Genomic DNA, 25,149 nt, shown 5'->3' on the forward strand with positions numbered 1-25,149 from the left:
GTTGAAATTTATCAAAAATAGCTTATGATAGACACTAACTTGAATTTAATTCAGAGGAAAGTTTTAAATCAATTCAAACGACAGAATTATGAATATCATTTATTTAGGAGAATCAAAAACTATTATAATCCGATTAATGATAGCCATCATTTTTAACCATGTGTATCGTTAAGGTGAAAGATATTCATAGCCATGAAATGGGAAGCCTTCTAAGAAATTTCATTCCACTCTTTCTGTCTATCATCAATTAGCGTAACTTCACCCTAGAGAAAGCTCTTGTTATATCGAAAATTCACGTATGTGTTAATTAACACCATAATCGCATAGATTATCGTCACGTATCTCAGGCAACAACAACACTCTTTAAAAGTATGTAAGATGATAATTGAATATTATCAGTTGTTGTTAATCTGAGCAAACATTTTTCGCTCCTTTTAATTAGGCAGAACTTTTTGTTAATCGCCTGTAGTAGACTTATAAACGACGAAACATTTCATTTTTGCATGAATACTGCTTATTTCTTATAATTTTATAGAAAGAAACAGATCGACTTTTCAGTCGATGTTGGTTTGTATTGGAAAAATCTCGGAGAAATCGGACATCATCCCTAAAAACGTATCTACATAAATTGGTTGAATTTCTGAACAGCGTATGGTTTTAAAACGTTAGTTTAAAGGGAATTTACATATGTTTATCAATAATAAAGACTGAGAATTATATTGACCGACAAAAGAATGGAAAGTAGAACTATTTACATTAGATATGACAACTTTCAATCATTTATAGTTATACATATATATTTCTTTGATAAAAATTTTTAATCGATACCTGTTATGGAACAACAAAAAATAGGGTCAGTTTATAATTAATGTTACATGAAAAAGTTGACGTATGGTTTGAATTAAATAGAATTAACAGTGATTATCAGGTTGGTCTTCTGTTAGTGTGTATTATACAATACGTTTTTAGGTCATCACTTATATGCAAGGTTTACATATATAAATATTTATAAGACAGATGTACTCACTCAGTAGTTAGGGCATTTAAAGAAAATTATAAATGAATATTAAAATATGATATTAAAAGAATGCCAAGTAATTCTGAAGTACATTTTCCTATATCCTTCAAACTGCTGAAAGTAGATTAGCTATAACACATTTAATACGAATAACACACTAATTTGGCTTTAATATAATCGAAATTTGTACAGTAGACTAGTCATATGATTTGACAAGAATAATGGTAGTTAGCTACATTACAAAAGACAAGAACTAATGTGCATGAAATCCTTTGGTTCTAAACGTTTGTTTGCTATTATTAATTAATAGTATAAATTCTAATTTGATCTCGAACGGTTTATATTCGGATTGAATTCATCTTAATCAACCTGTACTTCCATTATTATGAAATAACTCATTGACTAACCGATATGATATATTCCATGTATTTATAGTCTGTGTACTTTCAAGGGGGAATTACATTTTATATGGTGTATTACCGCATATTGTAATGAAAAATTAATTCATACAGAGTAACTCTAATTTGCGTCACAATATCTGTCAACATCTTATCATGAACAAAAATTTTATCACGCAAAATTTTTATGTTATTACGTTTTAGATTCATTTATTTATTCTAGCACATAGATATTGGTACAAGGAGGCACCAAATACATATGCGCCACGCAAATCTCATCCTATATGTGTGCGGGCTGCGATATTGCCCGGGTGCCTAAACCGAAGCAGGTGGTTTTCTTAGGGGGGCCACTGCCCGAGCTTTCGACCTGAAGGTCTGATCCACACGGCAGTGGAGCATCGTAAGGAGATGCAGTCCCATGGTAGCCGGTGACCAACGATTGGTTCACACACCATTTGTTCCCGCAGGATACTGGACCCCATGTGCACCATTCGTTTGGGATCCGGTTAAAGCGCCCGACGTTCGCTTTTCGTCCTCTCAATTTAGTAAACAACCCTTTAGAAGATGCTCTTAATAAATTTTTTGACAAAATAATTGGGATTATTTTATTTTATACCATCTGAACACACAATTGTTCTAATTTTTAAAGATAGCATAACAAAGAAAGTAATTCATTATGTCAATTCAAATATATAAACTAATTGATTGAAGTTAGACATTAACACCGGTGGATGTTGGCTCAATAGTCAGGAGGTTAAGGATTTCCACACGAGACCGAATGTCCTGGGTCCGACTGCCGCGTGCGGAATCGTGGGTTTACACTTCTGAGGAGTCGCATTTTAGGAAGAAACGGCCGTCATGTGAATTTATTAGTGGTGTAACATTGATCTGTTCATGTCTTTAATTAAGAGAATGAATATTTGGCTAACTCAACTTATTGTTCGAACAACTAAATACATATTTGAATAGTAAAATATGAATATTTAATTAACTGTACATAATTAAAAAAGGTATCCTTCAATGTAAGACCCAATATCTTACTGTCATGTCAGCATACCATACTAAAACATCATAAAGCGGTATACTGATTAAAATTTTTATAAGTCAGACAACCGTAATAACAGAAAATCAACGTAGTAAGTAACAGAATATTTGTTGATACATAATAACTAGGCAGAAAGTAATTGGGCTAAAGATTTACGTATATGTGTACTATAGTTATTTTTATTTAGAATTTAGTCACCTGCATTATTCAGTCATTAATTCGTAATACCTTGAACGCTACTACCAAACGGTAGATAGATTCAGACCGATAGACACCAAATGAGTAAGTTCGCTCAACGTTAATTCTGGCTATCCCGAGACTACTAACGATATACTTTTAACTGAGCTAGTCTTTCAAATGAAGCGCAATGGATCCATCACGTAATTTAGATTAGGTTAACAAAACTCTTGAATAGATAACAACTAGTCTACATAAGTTACTCAGTGGCTATGTCAGTCGTCATTATGCCTTAAAGATTATTTTGATCCTCATAATTTGTGTTCTTATGATTTTATCAGCTAGTGGTTCATCATGGCCAAAGTAACTCGATAAATAACTTAAATGCTCAACTGATGTACCACCTATGTACTCACCCGTTCTAGATAATGTATTTCTGTAAAATAGTCCATGAACACCATCTTATATACAACATGATTCAGATTTATGTTAAACACTATTTGATTTTTCGCTCAAAAAGATAATTAATGTTTGCCTGATATCATTTTACTTACCATATTGAATTCGGACATCGAATCTTGAACCAATACAACCGTAATTTAAGTGAATAAAAAGAATGAGTGCAGTTTATCATCGTTTACCAATCATATGTTTTCGTAAAATTGTGATATCTTTTACAGTGAATGAATAAAAACGACAAATTCACATCTCTTCAACACAAGATGGATGCGACGAGAAGCACAAATATTAACCACGATTTTCTATATACCGAACGATTTTATTGTCTTGAAATCATTTTTATTGTAGCGATGTACACCATTATCTTCTCACATTTGAAAATTAATAACTGTGCTAAAGATGTGACCTTTGGATTCTAGATCAGAAAGTACGAAGATTTCCCAGTCAGCGTAAATCCTGGCACAAATGAGCATTGGTCCAAGTTGCCATATCACACTGGTATGATGAGGTGAATGCTAAAGGAGCGAAATACTCATAGCAGTAAAGACAGTGAGAAAATTAAAAGTTGAGAATATATTTCGTAAAGACGAAATGAAAAGGAATGAATGAAGGATTAGTGGAACTCAAAATCTAAGGATAAACAGTAAATACATTCGCGGGCAATATCATCGCGAAGACTATAACCAGGTAGTCTGTACCCATCAATATGACCCAGATCAACACCCAACGACTTCATATGCTGATGCTGTTTTAATTTAACCCCCTCTAGCTTACTTCCAACTTACTCCCTGTCGATGTATCATAATTTATTTCAAATCATGATTAGAACCGTATGATGAATTTATTTGAAATAAGTACTGTTTGAGGTTGGGTGGTAATAAAAAAACTAATTAAAGCTACGAACATTGATAAGACGGTAGGATGTTTAGCTGTACATTCTGCGCTCTGATAAACAATTTAGTCGCGGAAGAACTAAGAATGGGAACTATTTTGTTCTATCCGCATTCACACTGGTCGTTAAAAACCAGAAATTGCAGTCAGTGAGTAGAAGAAATCGTAGTAAATTTGACAAATAAATGCTTTCATTGTATTTTCCATTTACGTCATGAAAAACGTTGTTCTTCCCAGTTACTAGATATACTTAAGTAGAAGCGAATGTTATTAGTTTATCCTCCTTAAGATCAAATACCCAAATAATAGTCGTATATCTGTCAATGAATTTCGAGATAAAATTTCCCAATTTTCGAGGGTGACCAGTAACCGACAGTGTCCAACCGAATGGAGGGAGGAATAATTATTACGGACAGCATCAGGTGACAGGCATACTGTATCGTGGATTGACTGAAGTTGGAAATGTACATTATAAATTTCCAACTTAATGATCTGAGGGTATCATGATCCACAAAATACCGAGGTTTGATTTACGTAATTTAGTGAGTACTAGTGGGAAGTAGCAAGCTAGGAGTCAGTTGCTCAGTGCTCTTCGGTTATTGATACTTTTTTCGTCGAACGTATTAGAAATTAATTTGTTAAATTTGATAAGCTTCTTCAGCTGAAATACCAGTCACATTGTTGTATAGGATGTACAGACTGATGATGAATACAGTCTAGATGAAAGGAACTAGTTACAAAAATGATTCAATGGATATAAATACAAGACTGTACATGGTTTATATCAATGACTTCAGGTTATTGGAAGCCTTTTTCATCACTAGCTAACATGAGACATGAAAACTATTGGAAACTAGGATGTACTCCAATTCAAAATTTTTCAGAATTAGACACCTATAATTCATAAGTGAATGACACACTTTCAAATTTAACAGTGACTACAATACAATTTATCCAATGAGCAAAACTTCATTAGTTCGTTTAATACGCGATAGGCTGATAATACATTTCAAAGCAAATATTTTAGTTTAATTTTTGTATTTGGTTCAATGCTCTACGATTTATAAATGTCCTCTCCAGTTGATTACAAAGTGCGGTGAAAACCATACTTAGTTACGCTTGTTACCCCTTAATAGTAGAGCATAGGCCATCTACAAGCATTCTCCATCCAACTTTGTCCTGGGCAATCCTCTCCAATTGCTATTCATTCTTTTCATATCTGCTTCCAATTCTTGACGCAGTGTGTTCATCAGCCTTCCTCTTATCCGCTTCCCTTCAGGATTCCAAGTTAGGGTTTGCCTCACGATACATTTTGATGATTGCCGTAATTTATATCCTATCCACTTCCAGTCTTTTCTTAATTTCCTCTTCCTTTTATTCAAACAGTACAAAGTATTTAATTCAATTTGAAATCGATTAGACCATCTTGTTGTTGACATTTTTAAAACACGCGTTCTTCAAACCACTGCTAGCCACATTCCATCTATTCTATAGTACAAAGTATTGTTAATATAAAGGTGTATTGTGTAGTAGTGTTAGTGAATCTTTGTCAACAATTATGTAATTGAAATTCTATCACTACTTATAATAGTGACAATAGGTATATTATAGTAATTCATATTACTAGCATTATTACTATTACTATACAAATGATGATGATGACAGAGGAATGTCAGTCTTTTTGGTCAAAAAAGAATCTAATATTATTATCCATAATTGGGTTAAACTGTATCAGTTTACTATACTACCATAACATCGCTTAACAATGATAATACTACCATTAATGTTAATAATAAATGTCAATACGAACCCCATACTAAATAACAGCCACACAGTTGTGATAAAAGATAAGACATAGAAAAATAACAGTGATTTGTTCCGAAATGATTTATGAAAAGATATGCACAGTGCTTTTTACTTATTAAAAACGTGCTAAACATGTGTGTAATTTTTAGGACAGAGAAAAAAATTAAGGCACTTTGACCAAGCTCAATGAATAAAAAAACAGTGCAAAGAAAATTCCATCTGTGTATGACTCTATAGAAGTAGAAATAATAATTTGATTACCAGAAAAAAAAGTGAGTAAAACAATACACAAAAAAAAGTTATTGAATTTCATTAGGAAAAGATCAATATTAATGAAAGCATATGGTAAACAAATTAATAACAAATTAATCGGATGTTAGCTTATTTTTTCTCTTTTTATTGATTCATGTCTCCCAGTCTGAGCCATCTGAGCCAATATCACCTGGTACAGAATTGGCATCAGATTCTTCTCCACTATCATTACTACACATTCGGTTACGTCGCATTTCCATTGCTTGAGCAAGTGATTGTAATAAATCGAATCCTCCTCCACTGGCAGTTGGATTTGCGCCAGTACTACTACTTCCACTATTGCTATTACTAGGTTTCACAGGTGGCCTAGACACACCTTCACCAGGTGTAATCTATAGTATAAAAAAGAACAAATACAAATAAGGAAGAAATCATCTGGTTATACTAAACATCTATCATGGAACAAAAGCAAAACAATAAAGAAAGACCATAAGTCAATCTATTGATAAATATTCCCTAATACAGTTTTCATGAAGGATAATTTTAATGAATGGATTAGAAATTCAGCGAAACAAAATCAAAGTTCACCGCTTTTACTTCATTTTATTATGCAGAATTCAAGTTGTTTAATGACTGTAATCAATGAATATATTTATTTGAAGCACTGTAATAGAAATAAAATCCTACACTGTAATAATGTAATGAACGGATGATAACGCAACTATGTCCAAGAATAAATTAGTTCATAGTCAATAATTTTTACACACTATTTACTTAGTTTACACATCTTATAATCTAGGAAAAATGGAAATATGTCTTCTTTCAACTAATATAAAATGGGGATAGTAAAAGGTGTACATTAAATGTAGAAACAGCATCAAGCATGTACACTGTGAAAACTACGTCAATAGGTAGATGTGTGACCACGGTCACAATGTGGGACAAAACACACCCCTAAGCAGCAATATTTCTTTCAATCATGTCTGGAGCTGGGAATTCAATCACAAACAGCTTCCAGACATTAAAATACATATCCTTATCACTTGTACTTACTGTTTAATAAGCTAATATCTACAAATATCAATGAAATCTTATTTTTAAAGAAGTAAGAAACAAATATACTACTCTGTTACGGACGCTATTTAACTCAAGGGCCACATAAAGCTGCTATATGTGAAGTTATCGGGTTCTACGTTGCATATGACCGACTAACTCTATTGATTCGGCAAAGAATATTGACGCCAAAGAGTAATTACAGCTGTAATTTCCCAGAAAACTATCGTAAAGATAAAATAATAAATGTGACCTTGTGTACTTTTGAATTTACGACGATGGAATCTTAAAGAGTGAACAAACTGGGAAGTTGGTTTCGTGTTCACTAAAAGTGAAATATCGGAAATATGAGAATACTACTGTGCAGTAGTCCTTTCAGTATTCATTTCATGAATATAAAAGATGAATTCTGTAAATTCAGTATAGTTGAATACATTATTATTTTACTAATTTGACAGAGGCTATCTTTTCAGTCCTAACAGATGTCAACTAAACAACTAAAGTAACTAGGAAACCTATACTTCATAGTTACATTTACCCATCATTTATATAGTTATAAAGATTTAAGATAAAATAAAAACTGAATTACAAGTGGATTGAATTTGTAAATTCCAAGTTTGATAATATAAAAAGAATAGCTTCAAGATTCATATGATAATGTATTTAATTTTATTACAACATCTAGATGACAAGAAGAACAAACATTCATGAGAACTAATGCACTGAAATAGCTCACTTTAAAGTTTTAGCAACTAATCCAAAAACTGTTAATGAACAGATTTTGTGCTCAAGATTGAAGGTTATGACATTTTTAAAATGTATTTCTGGAATTGCCAAGATAGAAATTTGCATTCCATGAAGCGTATCTGATATAAAGTAGAATAGCAGCGGCAACAATAAACATGTCTCTAATGGAAAGTATTGAGTGCATAAGATTAGAATGGAATTTGTATATCATCCCAGGACATAACAGCCGGTGAGGAAGTGTTGGATACAACCTCGGCGAATGATGATACTCGTGTAGTCCTAGTGTACTTCTGTATGAGAACCGGACAGTTGCTAAGCCACGGTAGACCTCAGGATGTTAAAGGTAGTGGAGAACTCATTTCTGTAGCTTATCAAAGTACTTTTACAGACCACTTAGAATGTCATTAAATGCAAGTGAAAGCTGGTTGACAACTAACTCTTATTCGTTAAAGAAAAGAACTGGAACCCAAGATTCTTATAACTTTAAAAAATATTCATTAACATAATAAAATTGAAATGGTAAGTGAATAAGTAAAAAAAGAAAAGAGTGAATCGATAACAAGAGAAGTGACGATATACAGAAACTCACCTTACGTAGGTTGCTTTTTTGAAAGGACATAATCTGTGATTGAAGATCAACAGTAAGACCTGTCGTAGACTTTGCAGGAGCATTTGATGTGCATTCTTTCTCAGCCCCAGTGGTGGGACATGCTGGAGGAGGTGGTGGAGGAGCAGCTACGGGACTCGGGAATATGGGTGGGGGAGGTGGTGGCGGTGGAGCAGGGATTTCATAAAGAGGGGGTGCAGGCAGAATAGGTGGTGGTGGTGCGACTGGCTTAGGAGCTACTTGTGGAACGGGTGGTGGGGGTGGGTGTTGTATTGTAACCGACTGGGAAGGTGTAACAGAACCAAGATTTTGTCGACGGGGTGCGGAGGGTGGTGGAGGTGGTGGTGGTCTAGGGGGGGGAACATTAGTAGCTGGCATGTTACGTCTATCACTCTGAGAACCGGTCAGTTGTCGTTGTATCTAAAAATAAAAGAAATATGTATGATAAATTAGGCATAAGTTAAAACAAGTATATATTCCTAGTGACTGAAAAGGGTGCTATGAAATGCATACAAAAATTATTATGGAATGTTTTCAGACCATATTACTGATAGACAGGATATTAATGGATTTAGCAACAATCACAATAAATTGTGCACAACTATAGTCATCATTTATCACAGATACGAAAGTATACGACTAAGTAGCACCTAGCTAAGTTGTTGGACAAATAAAATAGAACAAAGATATATGAAATTTACTTAAGTTACATCCCAACGCAACTAACTAACACAGACAAAGATGAGCCAAACTGAATGCAATATAGGTAGAATGTTAGCTCCGTAAATAAGTTCAAAGCTTAAGTTAAGCTATATCTGCATCATCAGAAGACAATTTACTTGAACAATAATAATATTTAATTTGTTGCAATATATTGAGCTATAAATCATTTTTCTAGTTATTTTAAACCAACTGATATAAGAGTTGTATATCTCTTAAATTCGTAGGTGGTGTATTACCTTCAGACTATTTTGCTTGACTAAATGCTGTAAAACTGTCTAAGGATTTGAGGGCGATGACATCGTTATTCCAGTCCCAAATAAATGTCCGCAATCCATAGATATCCTCAGAAATCTGCTGCAATTAGTCATTAAGCGTAGTTTTCGGCAATTGGTTTACTTGAATTTAATTATCTTCTTGAATGTGAAGTCACCGTGAATGATAACTTCTTTACTGTAATCCAGAGTTAGGATAACCGTTATAACAGAACGGATATTATAAAAGTTGGAAGTGGGTTTTTCGAATTATTATTATGAATTTATGGGATATTTATTAAGCAACCGGATTAATGTATTAACTACTGTTAAACAACTACCCATTTTAATATGTAGTCAGTATGTTATTTACAGTCTCCACTTCCCACAGCCAGTTTTGGATTGTTCATGAATAATTGTTATTTTTCACTTCATAGTGCAATGTGGTTTTAAATTTAATGTTAGTGAAGGCTGATTACCGGCATCTGAACTGAAGGGCAGTGTAGAGAGGGAAGCTACAGGACTGTGGATCAACAAGGACACAGAAGTTGAATCAAGGTTACTAGTCCTAGTTGGACACAATAAATCCGAGATGCTAGGTCATAGAAATCGGGGTTCTGATTGGTGATTTGTTACGCGTTATTAAACAGCGAACATAGGTCATAACAATAACCTATAATGGATGAGACAATTTTTATTCCGTAGTTTAGACTATTCATTGATATAAGTTCAGATAAAACACTGACTTCTTCATAGTTTTCATTGTTGTGATACTGGATTTTGATAAACAATATTTATTCAGATAAACTTAAATTAACTTTCCAGTTATTAATGGTATTTACTTAATCACTTGAAAGTAGATCACGGTAAGAGACTAACACAAAAGCTGGAGATAATCAATGAAAAAACGTTTAAAAATTTATAACAAAGACGTATCTAGCATGATATCGGTACTATTTGGATTTCATGATAAGTAAATTTATAGTTGGAGTTACTGAGTTTAAACATGGCAATTTTTTGATGTTAACTCTAGTCTAGCGAAACCGATCACATAAACAATCATGTAATGTATGTTCATGTAACGGTTCCTCATAATATTTTAGAGGAATTTATAAATAACCATAACTTAAGTGCAAAAAAAAACACTTGTAGATTATATGATTAAATTCAATACACTGTGCGAAGCGAATACTTTATTTTGATCATCAGTTACCTTAAATCATGGAAACGACGCTCTTCAATAGAGTCAGTAATGTATTCGCTCAATGTTACAGACTATTAACATTATTAACACAATTAAATGATTCATATGCTCACTCACACTTAACGTTTTCTGTATACTGTATGTTTAGTCGTCTCGCAATGGCCAGTCAAACAAATAGAAAATTAGTGATAATTGTTATGGACAGTAAATTTTTTTTCAATTACACAGTTTGTTTGGTGTTTTGAATAAATGTTATCATAATATCAAAAAATATAGGTATATGGAATCATTAAGATGGAAGAGGTAAGAGAATAGCGGTTAATACAACCAGTTTAATCTCAGTAAAATGAAATATATACACTCAAAGTGTCCTGGTCAAATATGCAGTTTATGAAAATTTACATAAATGTACACGTTTTTTCGATAAATCAGTAACTAAGTTATGTTAATCATCTAGTAATAATATGTATAATAAATAGATAAACAAAGAACGACGTAGAAACTTGGACGAAACTGAATAGGTTCACAATATACATAGTGAATATGATAAAATGAATATAAAAGGCTGGCGGAATTTACTAGAATAAGGTATCTAAAATACATTAAAATAGTTTATTTATGTAGATGTATAACCCATAGGTTTCTTACTAAAATTTCTTGACTTTTTATTAATCAATCAGTTCGATGACGTAAAAACTGCCACAAATGCACATCAATCCATGTTACCACATGATCAATTATCTTCTGATTTATTGCATTGTCTTAACTCATTAACATGTTAGCGCTGTTGATACGAACCATTTTGTAGGGGAATTTATAAGTAGGTACACTGAATTTTACATATGGAGTTTTATCAAGTGAAGCAGATTCACATAATAACAATATACAACAATTCAAACAAATGCAATTTAGACCTGTGTATGAAGTAGGGATAAAAGCAATATTAAATCATGTCGAGTAAACTACGTTCTGAATGTTAGTATTATTATTAGACTAAGATGAAAAGAGTCGCACACGAGGTTATTAGTAATTATAATAGATCCTCAGTTTAGTTTGCCGATTATTCTAGTACCTACTTATCTAAAATTGAAAATATAACACGGTGAATTGTATATAGATGTTTCTATTTTTTATTCGACAATCGGTAGCTCACATACAAATGTATGTACGCAGCTTTTATCCGTACATTTTATGTGAGGGTTACTGATAATACTCAGCTGTCAAAACGGTAGGTACGATGCGATTAGAACCTCGAACTTAATAGTTGAAAATCAAGTTAAAAAGATCAACCAGTCTGATCAATAAATAATTTGATACGGTCTACACTACGTAAGTGTTTAAGTATTTAGTATTTTCATAGTTATCCCTGTAGAATTAAAGTGCATTGATTTTAAAAGAAATAAACTTAAATCTAGCTAGCACTGTAGATAGGGGTGCTACTAATCGTACATAAAAAAAATGAACACGTACATGATATGAGAACGATAATAACCAATAAAATGTTCATATTTTTAGAACTAATCATCACAGATAGACATGGATTCATACCATGATGTAAACACACATATATATGGCTCCAGCCGTTTCCTATTGATTAAATTTTGTAAAGCTAAATAGTTGCAGTTGAGGACTTAGTTAATGATTCGTTTAATTGTCAAAACATTTATTCGATTTTCTACCATTGAGTTATAAATTTGAAATCTGCTTCAGCTAATTTGGATTAAACAGCCATATAACACTACGAACGTTTACACTTACACAGAACGTGTAGCACAAAGCTGAGTGCATGAAAATGTAATTGATCGCCAGATTCTAATTATCTATTATTACATAAATTCAGTAAAGTACAGTCATTTTGCAAAATAAGAATAAGATTTTAGTTACAATAATGTGATTCATTTACACTTTTTTTCTGTGATTTAACACATCTCAGTGATTTTAATCTTGTCGACTATAAGACAAAATAAAAAATCAGTCATTTAACTATAAAATTTGATTTGAACAAGTTGGCAAAGTCACATGAACATAACACTTACATGAATTAGTGTTCACTGTAAATCAATATGTAAAGACGTTGATCACTACTGTAATATTCTATGCAGTAACAAATAGGTTTTATAAAGTTTTTTTTCAGGATGTAGAGATAACAAATTTTCGAAAATTCTCAGGTAACGAGAATAATAGAAAATTGAATCATCCTGCAGTGGAACAGATCTCATACATATATCTAATATTTTCGAAAGAATTCTTTCTTGATAAACTTCTAGACCATTAACCCGACATATATATGATCCTATAAAAACACGGTACTTTTAACCTGAATCGATAAATCTCAGAAATGATGTATACAAAACACTATCAATATATATCATCATCATTTACCTCTTCCAAACCACCATGTTCACGGGCGAAATTGTAAACAAACGTTCGTTCGCTTGGTATATTCATAGCATCTTCACGTCCAATAGCACGCAGTATGTTGCGCATGATTGCGCTTTCTTGTGAAGATATATCAAATGTCTTGGCTTCTCTGTCATAACCAACATGTTCAATATGACGAAAATTTGAAGGATTACTGATATCTTTTGATGTAAGCTTCTGCTATATAAAAATATATACATGTACATGAATGAGAACTATAATAATAATAATAATAACAATTACTAATCAAGCAAAAATAAACAATTGTACATTGAATATTCTTCAAATAGTTTTAAAGAAATTATAAGCAAACGAATAAATAACAAATAATGGTCAATCATTTCACATACCCTATTGACTAATAAGTCAGTAAGGTGGAGCGTTTAGTTTTGATTTACTGGGATGAATTGAAAACAGAGTAATGGTAAAATTTTTTGGTGTTTAAAACAATACATCCAGAGCTTGAGTTTTAACAGATAAATACAACATATAGTGACGCGTTGCATCCAATTTATTGTTCGACGATGATGCGTAGTGTCGCAATTTAGTCTGTACACGACCTATCCTTGCGGAATCCAGCTCGTTGGTCTCGAAATTGGGCGTCTACTGCGTCTTTCATCCGGTTCAGCAACACTCTGTTGAAAACTTTTCCTGGTACTGACAGGTGTTGACAGTAGTGTGATGCTTCTGTAGTTCTGACATTTGCTCGGACCTCCTTTCTTTGGTATCTTGATGAGGTGTCCTTCTTTCCAGTCCATCGGCACTTGTTCTTCCTCCAAATCTTCTTGAATAGAGTGTGAAGCGTGTTTGCAGTTACTTCAATGTCTGACTTCAATGCTTCAGCTGGTATATTGTTAAGTCCTGCTGCTTCCCCACTCTTGACTCGTCTGATGGACATCCCGATTTCTTCGATCTTTATTGGAGTGGCATCCATAGGAAGGTCTCTGTGTGTTGCTTTGATGTCCGGTGGATTCAATGGAGCTGGTCAATTCAAGATTTCCTCAAAATGTTCTACCCATCTGTTCTTCTGTTCTTGAATCTCCGTGATTGACTTTCCTTCTTTTTCCTTTACTGGTCTCTCTAGTTTACCATATCTGCCTGCTAGTTTCTTCGTTGTATCATATATATTTGATAAACTGTTAATAACTATGAAATCGCACCATAATTTAATTGGATCGTCATGCACCCCATTTCTAACCCAGTTCCATTTAAGACAGTATAACGATGTTATAAGCTGTTGAATGACTTTAAACAATTATCAAAATTTACTGTTTCAATCAATTACCTGATTTTGTCCTTTCATATACACTTTTTTATGCCAACAGAACTAATTGATGATTGATTAATGTCAAATTAAGCATTGAAATACTGATTTTAGCGAATAACTAATTTCTTGTAAAGAGTACCAAGCTGTTTTATACTACTTATGTCAGATGATTGAATTTTTGCTTATTATCGCTATTAATTTAATTGTTCTATGCTATAAGTGATTCACTAGAGAACAATAATTACTTATCAAAATTTCGAATGACATTCCTCTTAAGAATGTGACTTTTCTTACATACACAAACGTATATATGCAAAGAACTGCTTGTATTATATAAATAAAGTATATATTCTTTTTTACTCATAGAAATGTTCTTTTCACAAAAACCAAGTTATACCCCAAGCAATAAAATTATTCAAATAATAACTCTAGGAATGCGATGACTCAGTAAATTTAAGAAGCAAGCAAGTAGTCAATTATTAGTGTAATATCATGTTATAGGTTATTGTTTAACTGATTTACAACGAATGTCAGAATTTTAATTTTAAGCAAATCTACTCAAACCTATGCATAGATTGAAGACATTCAAGCTGAACGAAATCATAAATGAGAATATGTCTCTATATAGAACAAAATTTATAATGAAAAAAGACAAAAATACATCAATGTGAGTGAATTAGTCTGGTGAATTAGAACTTCAAAATCTCAATGTCCTATATTTACTTATATTTAAGCACATGAATATTAGTACAGAGGGGTACCAAAATGCGTATGAACCAAGCTTCATTCTATTTGTGTGAAGGATGAGATACTACCTAGTCGCCCAAACCGAAGCAGATGGTTTTCTTAGAGGGCCACACTTGTAGTCTTTGACCTAGAAGTCTAATCCACAAGGCAGAGGAACAACGTAATAAGATGCAGTCCCGTATTAACCGGTAACCAACAATAGATTTATACGCCATTTGTTTCCATAGGATCCTGGAGCCCATGTGCATCTTTGGTTGGGAAACAGGGTTTTCCAACTCCACTAGGTGGATCCCTCGTACCCATCAACCCGGTTAGGACGCCGGACATTCGCTTTTCATGCTCTCAATTTCGTAAACAACACCCCCGCAACGAGAACGCAGTGAGTAGAACTTCCCTGATAGTGGTTGTATACGCGCGACCATGTGAGAGTATTTCGAGATGGAGAGAGAACTCTCCCCACCCTCGACCGTACCAAGGCATTTGATACTATTCATACATAATTATCAATTTAAGCAAAATTCAATTCCACTTGTAACTAAATTAGAAAAATTTATATGCATTGGATTTTTCACTATTACATATGATCTATGATGTGATAGAAAAAAATAAGTTTTATAACTAATATACTAATTTTTACAAGTTTTCAGCTTTGCTTTGCCTAGCAAAAACTAAGAGTTAAAAGTTGTAAGGTCAGAATATTGTGAAAGTGAACTGCTACGGCATATTCGACTTGAAATGATTGTGTTTATTCTAGGAATTATGTGTTGCTAAATCAAATACACTTTTATACGCAGTACTATACAGATCCAACTAATAGTTGAACCTGATTAACTGTGGTTCACTGATTAAAATAGACTTTATATTACTGAATTGTGGCTCAACTGACCCTACTTTCATTTAAACAATTAGGTAATATTTCTAACTTACATCTAAAAAAGAAATACGGTCCTAATCAACTTGAATACAGACACCACTATTCAGTAGTTCGACAGTATCGGAAATAAAACAACCATCTAACGAAAGATAAATGAATACGGAAAACATTTGCACACAATTTCAGACTGACATTTTTCATGTATGAATAATTGTCAACACAGATTGACAGGTTGGAGCTATTTTAGAAATGAATGCTTCAATAAATCCTACACAGAAATTTGACTTAAAAACTGAAAGTAAATAAGAGAATTACCTATAGATTTCAAAATGGAAAAGAACTACAGCAACTAATGAAAACTCACGTTACCTTTTGAAAGTATATTAGGATATTTGATTATTTTAAAGCCATTAAGAAAGATAAAACTAACCATAGATTGATTGCTGAGATTTGGTGATCTATATGAACTATATTCAGTTAAGTGTGAGATTGATTCAACAAAGTACATCAGAATCTCAAAAGGAAGCCATAACTAACAAATGACTCAATGAATTTGTCGATGATAATCTAAATTTAACTAATATTCCAATAGAGCTCACTCTGAAACGTGAAGTTGAAAATTTGATACACGCGACTAAACTATGTAAGTTGCACAATTGAGGACAGATTTAATTTAATGATAACAGGAAGTATAGAGTTGATAAGCCTAATTAACTAATGATCAGTAATATATGGTATAAAGATTTGATGAACTACAGTATCTGAACACATACGAAGCAGACAACTGTTATCTGATTGTACACATTGATGGGACTGATTAGTAACTATCTTATATGTGACTATCTATCAAACATATCTGGGAAATACAAATGTTTCTTTTTAACACAAACTTGGCGACAATGTAGGCTTAAAAAATATTCGATTGCACTTACGTCCAAAAGATGGTCCAATAAACCAAGTTAACAACTTGGATGGTAATAAAATTAAAGATGTTAAAAATATTCTAAAAGTATTTTACATTGACGGCGATTATGGATTAGATCAGACTGTATAAGTTTAATAACTAGATGTAAAACAGTAGTGTAGTGCGAACAGACATAAGTAGTATGTAGCAGGAATTGGAAGTGAAACGCTTACCAGTAAAAGATTGAGATTAAGAAAAGAGGGAGGAAAACAGAGAGCAATCGGAATAACAACAGGATTTGAAGAAGGATGTAACATGTAAAGGATAACTTAAGGAAGATATGCGAATGATGCATTTGATTTATGGTTTTTCATATTTTGCAAAGGCAGTGTTTGATTTTGTATAAAACAATAAATTGGTTTATCGTACCTAAGTTTTTGTTCACTACAATAGGACTTGGATAATTTAGTATTTTTCTCTTTAAAAAAATAGTTGCAATATTATTAAACTTAATTAAGCTTAATACGTTAGTACATTTCACAAAACAAATAAGTGTGGTTGCATATAATTGCCAATAAATTAATAAAACTAAGAAATACATAGATTGCATAATTATTAAAGTTGATAAAATACACTAGTCATTCTTATATTATAGTGTTTCATTAAAAAAAAACTAATTATAGAAACAGTCCTTTTGTCATGAACAAAAACATAGGTGGGGACAACCAAGTGTATTTTAACACAAAATTACAGAGTTATTTGGTAAAATGTGAAAACCACACGTTCAATCCTTCATTTGCAAAATGTCCATTAATTATATCAGACTTTCTTGTTCCTTCATTTTCATACCAATTACTCTCCGTCCCCTTTCTCTTCTATTCGATCTTCCCAACCTTCTGCTCCCAAGCCTTTCACTTTTGACTGGTGTTACATACTACTTATGTCTATCAGCATAAGTAACATACACCACACTTTAAATATCTTTTTTAATTACCAATCATCACAAAAATAACTTCTATTCATAGAAATTCAATTAAAATTCCGATTTAATTTATAATAGTTTAAAATAATACAGATTCATGATAAAACGTTTTTGACAAATGTGAATCGATGCATTAAGATAACTGACTTGCAACCATTGAATAGTCGATTGAAGCTAAGTTATATTTAGTATTATTTTGTAAAATTCGATAATATATCTGGTACTTGGATGAATAAATATAATTCAAAAATCTGTACATCAACGTTAAGTCAAAATCTCCACACAAAATTCAATTTCAAGTTGGGTTTATTTTTACAAATGACTAAGTATCTCATGTACTAAGATAGTAACAAGTGTAAAAAAAAATTAGCAAAACGAGAATTACTCCGCTGGTAATGATAATCAACAATGAGATGGTAATAATTGTGATATTGTAAACAACCCATAAAATACTATTAAATATCTATCTTGGTACGAATTTCGATTCTCCCAATTCTGTTATTATCCCAGTTGTTCTTTGGTTCCCTTCATGTTCTTTTCAATCCAATATCCTGCTGGCAGGCATTCCACTCCCGACTGCTGCTACAAACTACTTATACCTGTTAGCATAAGCAGTATACACTACACTCTGTCGCTGCTAAGATTCGAACCTCGGTCAGTGCAGTATACACCAAAATACGACTAAGTGCTCATAATCTTTTCGAGGGATAATATATTAACTGAATCCATTTAGGGATGGTTTCAAGACTAAAGTTAAAAGCAAACAGCGGACACTTAACTGATAAAGCGAGTTCGCGTACTCGAAGTCAATCTAGCGGAGTTGATAAACCATTGGTAAATAAAGACTACAGAATACTACATAAACAGACTGGATGTGAACACAATTCGATCACCCGTTACAGTGAGAATTTATATACCGATGTTGACTGACTGCCAAGAGGATAAGACCTTTGAAGTAAAGATTGATAGAGTTCCTACGAGAAAACCATCTGTGTTGATTGCGTGCTCAGGGGACGTTAGATTTCTCTGATATATCGAAGAGAATATCGACAAATTAATGACTTTGGAACTGTTTTATGGATTGATAATACATTTTTTATTGTATAATTATTAAATATCTGGATTATTACATTACTAAATTCCCTTTATTTTACGCTTAAGTTGAATTTATCGACTATTAAGATAAGTTTGACCATTCCTCAATTTCGATAATGCAATGTGAAGACGAAGGTTATCAGAATTGTGATATATTTTCGCAATACATTTCGAACAATACACCCTTCATTGTATTGTCCGTTCATAAAAAGGATACACTTTCTCTTGGTTTTAATTTTTCTGTCCCTACAACACAAATCTCTGAATTGACAATCAATGCCCAATTCGAAAACCTCTGTGATCAATTGAGTACTTTAGTCCCTTCATTCTTGGAGAAGCAAACTTGGTTTGAAGCTAAACTAGTGGGTATAGCAAATCAGTTTCATTCTTCTGGACCAAAGCAGAGAAGTGTATTAACTTTTCAGCACTTAAAATCATTAAAAGAATTGCGAAATAATGCCGATATTATTATAGTTAAGCCCGATAAAGAAGCTGGTGTTGTTATTATAAGTCCGATTACAAAAATAAAATGGAATCCATTCTCAGTCATAAAAGCAATTTTATGGCCGATGTTGACTCCGATGGATCACGTAAATTAGGAAAGTAAACTCGAATCTAATGAAATTGTTAAACATGAATGCTATTAACAAGGATGAGTTTAATTTGTTGGAACCTATGAGTTCGGTGTATCCTAATTTATATGGATTACCAAAAATTCATAATCCTAATACCCCCTTACGACCAATTCTATCAGTGTCGGTCACCTACACACAACCTTGCAAAATGGCTTACAAAAGTATTAAACCCTATCCAAAATCAATTTTGTAAGTATTTCTTGATTGACTCATTTGGATTAATTAAGTACTTAAAGGACATGAATATAAAAACTATTGATATTTTATGTGACTATATCTCACTGAATAACCTTGCATTGTCATTTCCTGTTAAAAGTCTTAAAGATTTATTATTATTGTGTACTGACAATGTAAAATTCACTTTTGGGGATGAGTACTTTCGACAAATCGATGGCGTAGTTATGGGTAGCCCTTTAAGGCCCCGAGACATTTGGTTGAAACAGGTTATAAGGTTGATATCAAGTCGGCGTTTGTAGTGTTGTACAAAAGCCTTCAAGGACGTATACTGAAGTTTATTGAAGCCATGACTATACGGAAACTGAAACCCCCTTTATGTGTTCAAAAATAATTTGTTCTTAACCTACCCTGGTACTACTGCTAATGTTGAAAATAAAGAACCAAGTAAAAAAAGTTTCAAGTTGCCTCTGTTAATGCTCAATAGCAACTTTAATAAATGCGTATGAATACTATCTTTATGGTTAAATTAGCTACAGCAGGTGACTACTCAACTGAGTATACACTATAAGTAAGTGAATGAAGTAAAATTCACACAAAAAATTTCAACGACAATTACGAAATTTCCTAGCTATGAAGATAGGAGGCTGAAAATAAAACATGTTATAACGAAAGTCATTCATCAATTAAGTACTAACACAAATTAATTGCTGACAAAAGTATTGAATATTTGACATAATCGTTATCTTCACCTGAATGTATTTTAATATTCAAAAGCTATTTAAGAATAATATTAGGAGTTAGTCAGCAGCATGGAAACAAAAAACAAGCCATAGACATACAGGATAATAAACAGGGGCATACAATGAATGTTGAATCATACAAGATGTGAACTCACCGAGTTACTTTCAAGAGAAAATAGGTTGGTTAGTATCTAAAATTTATTGGCAGAGTACAACGCAAATATCAAAAGTGAAAACACATCTGAGTAAGATAATGTAAATACGAGTTACAATGATCAATAAAGCTTTTCCTGAAAATATAGATGATATTCAAGTTAATTAGACTGATTCATCACAAACAAACCGTTAAAATATTCAGGGAGACAAGAGAGTTAATTAATCAACTATAAAAACCCCTAATTAATATTGCTGTCATTACTACTAGTAACCAATTCAGTGTGGTTCGGCATCGAACAAGATTAAAAGAGAACATAAACATAAAAATAATACATATGAAATATCCCAGTCGGCGGAAAGACTAAATTTTTTGACGTTTTGTGACTCAGTGTAAGCCACTTCTTCAGAGAACAAATAAACAAATTAAATTAACCCAAGTTCAAATAGTAGTTAGATTATGTTAGGTTAATGATAAGTAGTTTACTGATAGAAATAATAATAATGATCATGATCGGATAGTAAAATGAAGTCAAAAATTCAATTTACATTTAAAAATGCACCAAAAGTGTATTGACCCTAAGTCAAATAAAAACTACTTCGTCATAAATTTGTAGAACCTACCCCTAAATTGAATACAGAACGAGTTAAATGACAAATGCTAGCAAACAACTAATCCGAAAAGTCTAAAATTTGGTAACAAACACATGTAGACCAACTATACACATAAACAGCATACCTTTTTTCCTTTAGATTTTGTTTTGCCCCTTATAGACGTAACTCCTTGATCAGACAATTTTGTCGGATTTAAACTATAGATGCCAGCTTGCACGATTGGTTGAGAACCAACAGTATGTAGATTCGATGAAGGCTTCTCAATAGCAGCTGCACGCATAGATCTTAAACGACCATTTACTGTATGTGCAAAATGTTTAGCCTCCTCAAGAGATGCGAAAGCAAGTCCAACTGGCCCATCATCTGACTGCAATACGTGAAAGCATTTTAGTTCCTCAGTATAATCCATTTCCAAAAATAATCTTTGCTCTAAGAGAGGAATTCTCCTCTATAAATATAGTTTGTATTGGAAACGAAGAAATGAGAGTTGACTTACAATCACATCGTATATTCTGATGAAATAATCCTTATAATTTTTGTCCTTGATACAACATACAACGCCACAACCTTTAAGCACCCAATTCGATTCATTTTCACCTTTGAAATAGCGTACCACAGCGGAAGCTAATGAATCGCAACCAGTTCCAAACAATGAATATAATACGGAATTCTCCTCGTTAGTTAGTAGAACCGAAGTTCCACCTACTGGAGCGGACTATCAAAGGTCAAAAGCAAATGTGTAGAATCAGAAAACGCGAAAACTGTATCTGAGTACGCCTTTTAAAGGGGAGTAAAACGAGAACGTCCCAGCCAAACAAAGAAATAGACAGGTTATGGTTCATAACAATACTTCCACAAGTAAAGCATCAGAAAAATGATTCTGCAGTACAGTTTTGTTTCGTCAAAATCCATGGTGACAGTATACTACTAACGATCAATATTACCGTTAACGTGATACGGATTAGACTAAAGAATATTCCGTGCAGGATTGTGTTTGGGTATGTTGATTGGCCATTTCTTAATCAGTCAGTCCAAACGGATACTTGGAGAAGACTCTAGAATCCTCTTGTGTAAAATTATAGTTATACTAACGTTCGTCTTATAATTCCTACTGACATTCAGCCTTGTTTGGTTCGGATATAATTACGTTCCTGTTCAGCTGGGTCGTAATGAGAGACCATAAAAATCACCCAAGGTAACTTCCGGATCGAGGACACTTCCTTAGCCCGTTTTATACATCTTAGAGATATGGGACTATGAGACCGATGCACAAATGGATACAGTGATTCTAAGTGTACGAAGTCCTTACTCCTCAATAACAAATATGATGAGTCGTTAAGTGCTTAAAATGAAATTAAAATGGATGCCGCTAAATATGAGCTGAAGCGATCAAAAGCACCAGTGTTATTCACTCACTTCCAGAAAATAAACCATGTGTGAGGTTCGTTTTTGCACAAAAGTTGCTTATACCAGTAATTTGGTAGATGAGTCAAAAACAATACAACATATTGATCTACAATTTTAAACCTTTCAAAACATCCAAGACTTTTTACAATCAAAATTTGGTCAAGTTTGCTAATATAACGCCTAACTTTTCTACAAAAAGATCCAAAATAAACATGGTATTTTAGAAGTCTACTCAATTTTATGACTGAGTGCACATGGTAAGCGCAGATCTTTATTGACATGACGGAGAGTAGTGAAATTCAGCCTGTAAATAGATGTCTTTTTCACAAAATTTACGCAAAAATAAGAGATAATAGACAAAAACAATAAACAAAGTTGTATAACTAGGAACACATGTTAGAAGTACATTAGGGTAAGCAATGAAAACTCCAGCAAATCAAGTTAGGGTTTGAGGCGAAATGAACAACCAGTAACTTTGGTTATAATAAGTCTGAGAAGCAGTAAATCCATAAACACAGGTTTTATAATAATGATAGTTCACAAACAGATGATAAGGTAAAACAAGCGTACAGTGTAGAAATTACGTAAATATTTACGCTTGGATGAGTAATCGCCAGACTGACACGGTTGAACTTGCAAGTAATACGGCGGAAATATTTACTGAAGGCACCCTATGTTATATTCGATAAATATTTAAGTTATGAGGGTCACCAACCGACTTCGCATCTTCTGTAGCAGATTTTATCGTCTACGAATTGCAATTCATCAGAGCTGTAACTACTAGTGGCTTCTGATTAGTGTGACTTGCTACTACACCCAGTGACATATATACTCAAGCCACTTTAAATCAGGAATATCAGAACAACAAGAAACCTGAGGCATATTAAATCGATTTTGTGCATTGATAAAGTAAGTGTGTAGAGTACGATGTAAACGTACTCGCTTAGGTTTAGTACATACTCAAAAAAAAAACTTGGAAACTGGCCTGTGATAACAATATTGGCCATTCGGATTCAACAAGTGGACACAAAGTACTTAGTCAACACAACAGTACAGTACGAAGAAAACCAACTCAGTGACCTGACTGAAATCGTAGTATACACAGAAAGAGGTCAGTGTTGAGTTCTGGTAGATTTTTTAATTTGAAACACATTATTTAGGTATTTTTTAAACAAAATAATATTAGAACAATTGATGACAGAGTAGAGACCGTCAGAAGGTTACGGTATGCTTGTTCGAATATAGAAAGACACGGGGCCAGTAAGATTACTGCCAACACGTCTTCAGGTCATCTAGGATTCCAGGTTTATCCTTTGTCCAAGAAACGAAGGTAGAGTGTATTGTCATGGTGGTAAGCTTAATAAAATGACTCAAACAAATATATATCCGGCGATCGCTGGAGCTACTATGGCCATTAAACCGTGACTGAAACATGTATGTACACATATATATCTCCGAATTATATACATGTGCACTAACGTTATACGATACTGAGGGACTGGGGAACAAGCATTTGCAATTTGGCTCAAACCTCTCCAGCCTGAGGGTACTAACAATCGATAAGCACCATGCTAAATATAAACCATAGTGACAAACTACAAACCCTGAGTGAAACCAGCTTTGTTCACATCAAGAATGATAATGGGAGCATCAGAGGATTAGAATAGTATAAGTGAACTCATTTATAATTTCACCTAAATCTTAAATTATCTGTGCTAAAACCCCACCAGATACAACCAGCGCAACGAGGATCCAGACTTTAGAGACCATTAAATCATTAGAACTAGAAATTAGTACAAACAGTATAAAGTAAAGTAAATCCTACAAAGGCATAAGAAAGGAGCATACCGTCCGCATTTCTTTGAAAGCGCGCTTTCCCGTGTCGTAGCACTCATACTTTTACTTCACCTGTTGAATAAATTCCACGCATTAACACAATGTACCCTGGTTCAGTTAATATAAATTTATTAAAAAGACTACAAAAGGTGAAGAATCCTTAAATACTTTGGTTTAAGGATATCTAAGACCACTTATAATCAATGTGTTCGAAACATGCTGAAGTTAACCGTTTGATTATTTTGCGACCATCTCTTAGTGTTAAGGCACTGTTCCAGAAAGAGTTTACTAGTGCATATCAGTCACGGTAGTAACCACCAACACACACATAATGGAAAAACACATCCATATTTGCAAAAACAAAAATGAGTTGGAGTAACTGTATTCCAAAACCTGAAAACAACCGACCACAGAAGCTTAGTAACAGTTAAAAAATTTCGTGTTTTATGGCACTTTTAAAGAGACTTCTAATGCTTTGACGATATTGTGCATCGTACTTTACTCACCAACTATGTGAGACCACCAAAACAAATCTGCAGCAAAGTATCCAGTCCATGCCTCAATAACGATGTTGAAAACTTGAGTATGTTGGACCAGTGATTACAAAATTAGTGACAAGGCTTTGAAACATCTAACAAACGTCATCAGCATCTAAACATTATTTG

General features: G+C 33.1%; 1 protein-coding gene across 2 annotated transcripts; it reads right to left on the reverse strand.

Moving 5' to 3' along the window:
- Positions 1–2,363: 2,363 nt before the first annotated feature.
- On the reverse strand, positions 2,364–24,552 carry MS3_00006758 (uncharacterized protein). 2 transcript variants are annotated; one of them, XM_051214988.1, is made up of 6 exons: positions 24,497–24,552; positions 21,738–21,956; positions 21,366–21,689; positions 13,014–13,232; positions 8,436–8,873; positions 2,364–6,438 (listed from the first exon to the last, which is right to left on the reverse strand). In XM_051214988.1, exons 1-6 carry the CDS (start codon positions 24,503–24,505, stop codon positions 6,199–6,201), a joined length of 1,449 nt encoding a protein of 482 aa, XP_051068174.1. In that variant the 5' UTR covers positions 24,506–24,552; the 3' UTR covers positions 2,364–6,198. The 2 variants fall into 2 exon arrangements, with proteins under 2 accessions (XP_051068174.1, XP_051068175.1); XM_051214989.1 differs by having other exon boundaries at positions 5,861–6,438; positions 13,014–13,229.
- Positions 24,553–25,149: the final 597 nt, after the last annotated feature.

The sequence above is a fragment of the Schistosoma haematobium genome, chromosome 2, assembly GCF_000699445.3.
Source record: "Schistosoma haematobium chromosome 2, whole genome shotgun sequence".
NCBI classification, from domain to species: Eukaryota; Metazoa; Platyhelminthes; class Trematoda; order Strigeidida; family Schistosomatidae; genus Schistosoma; species Schistosoma haematobium.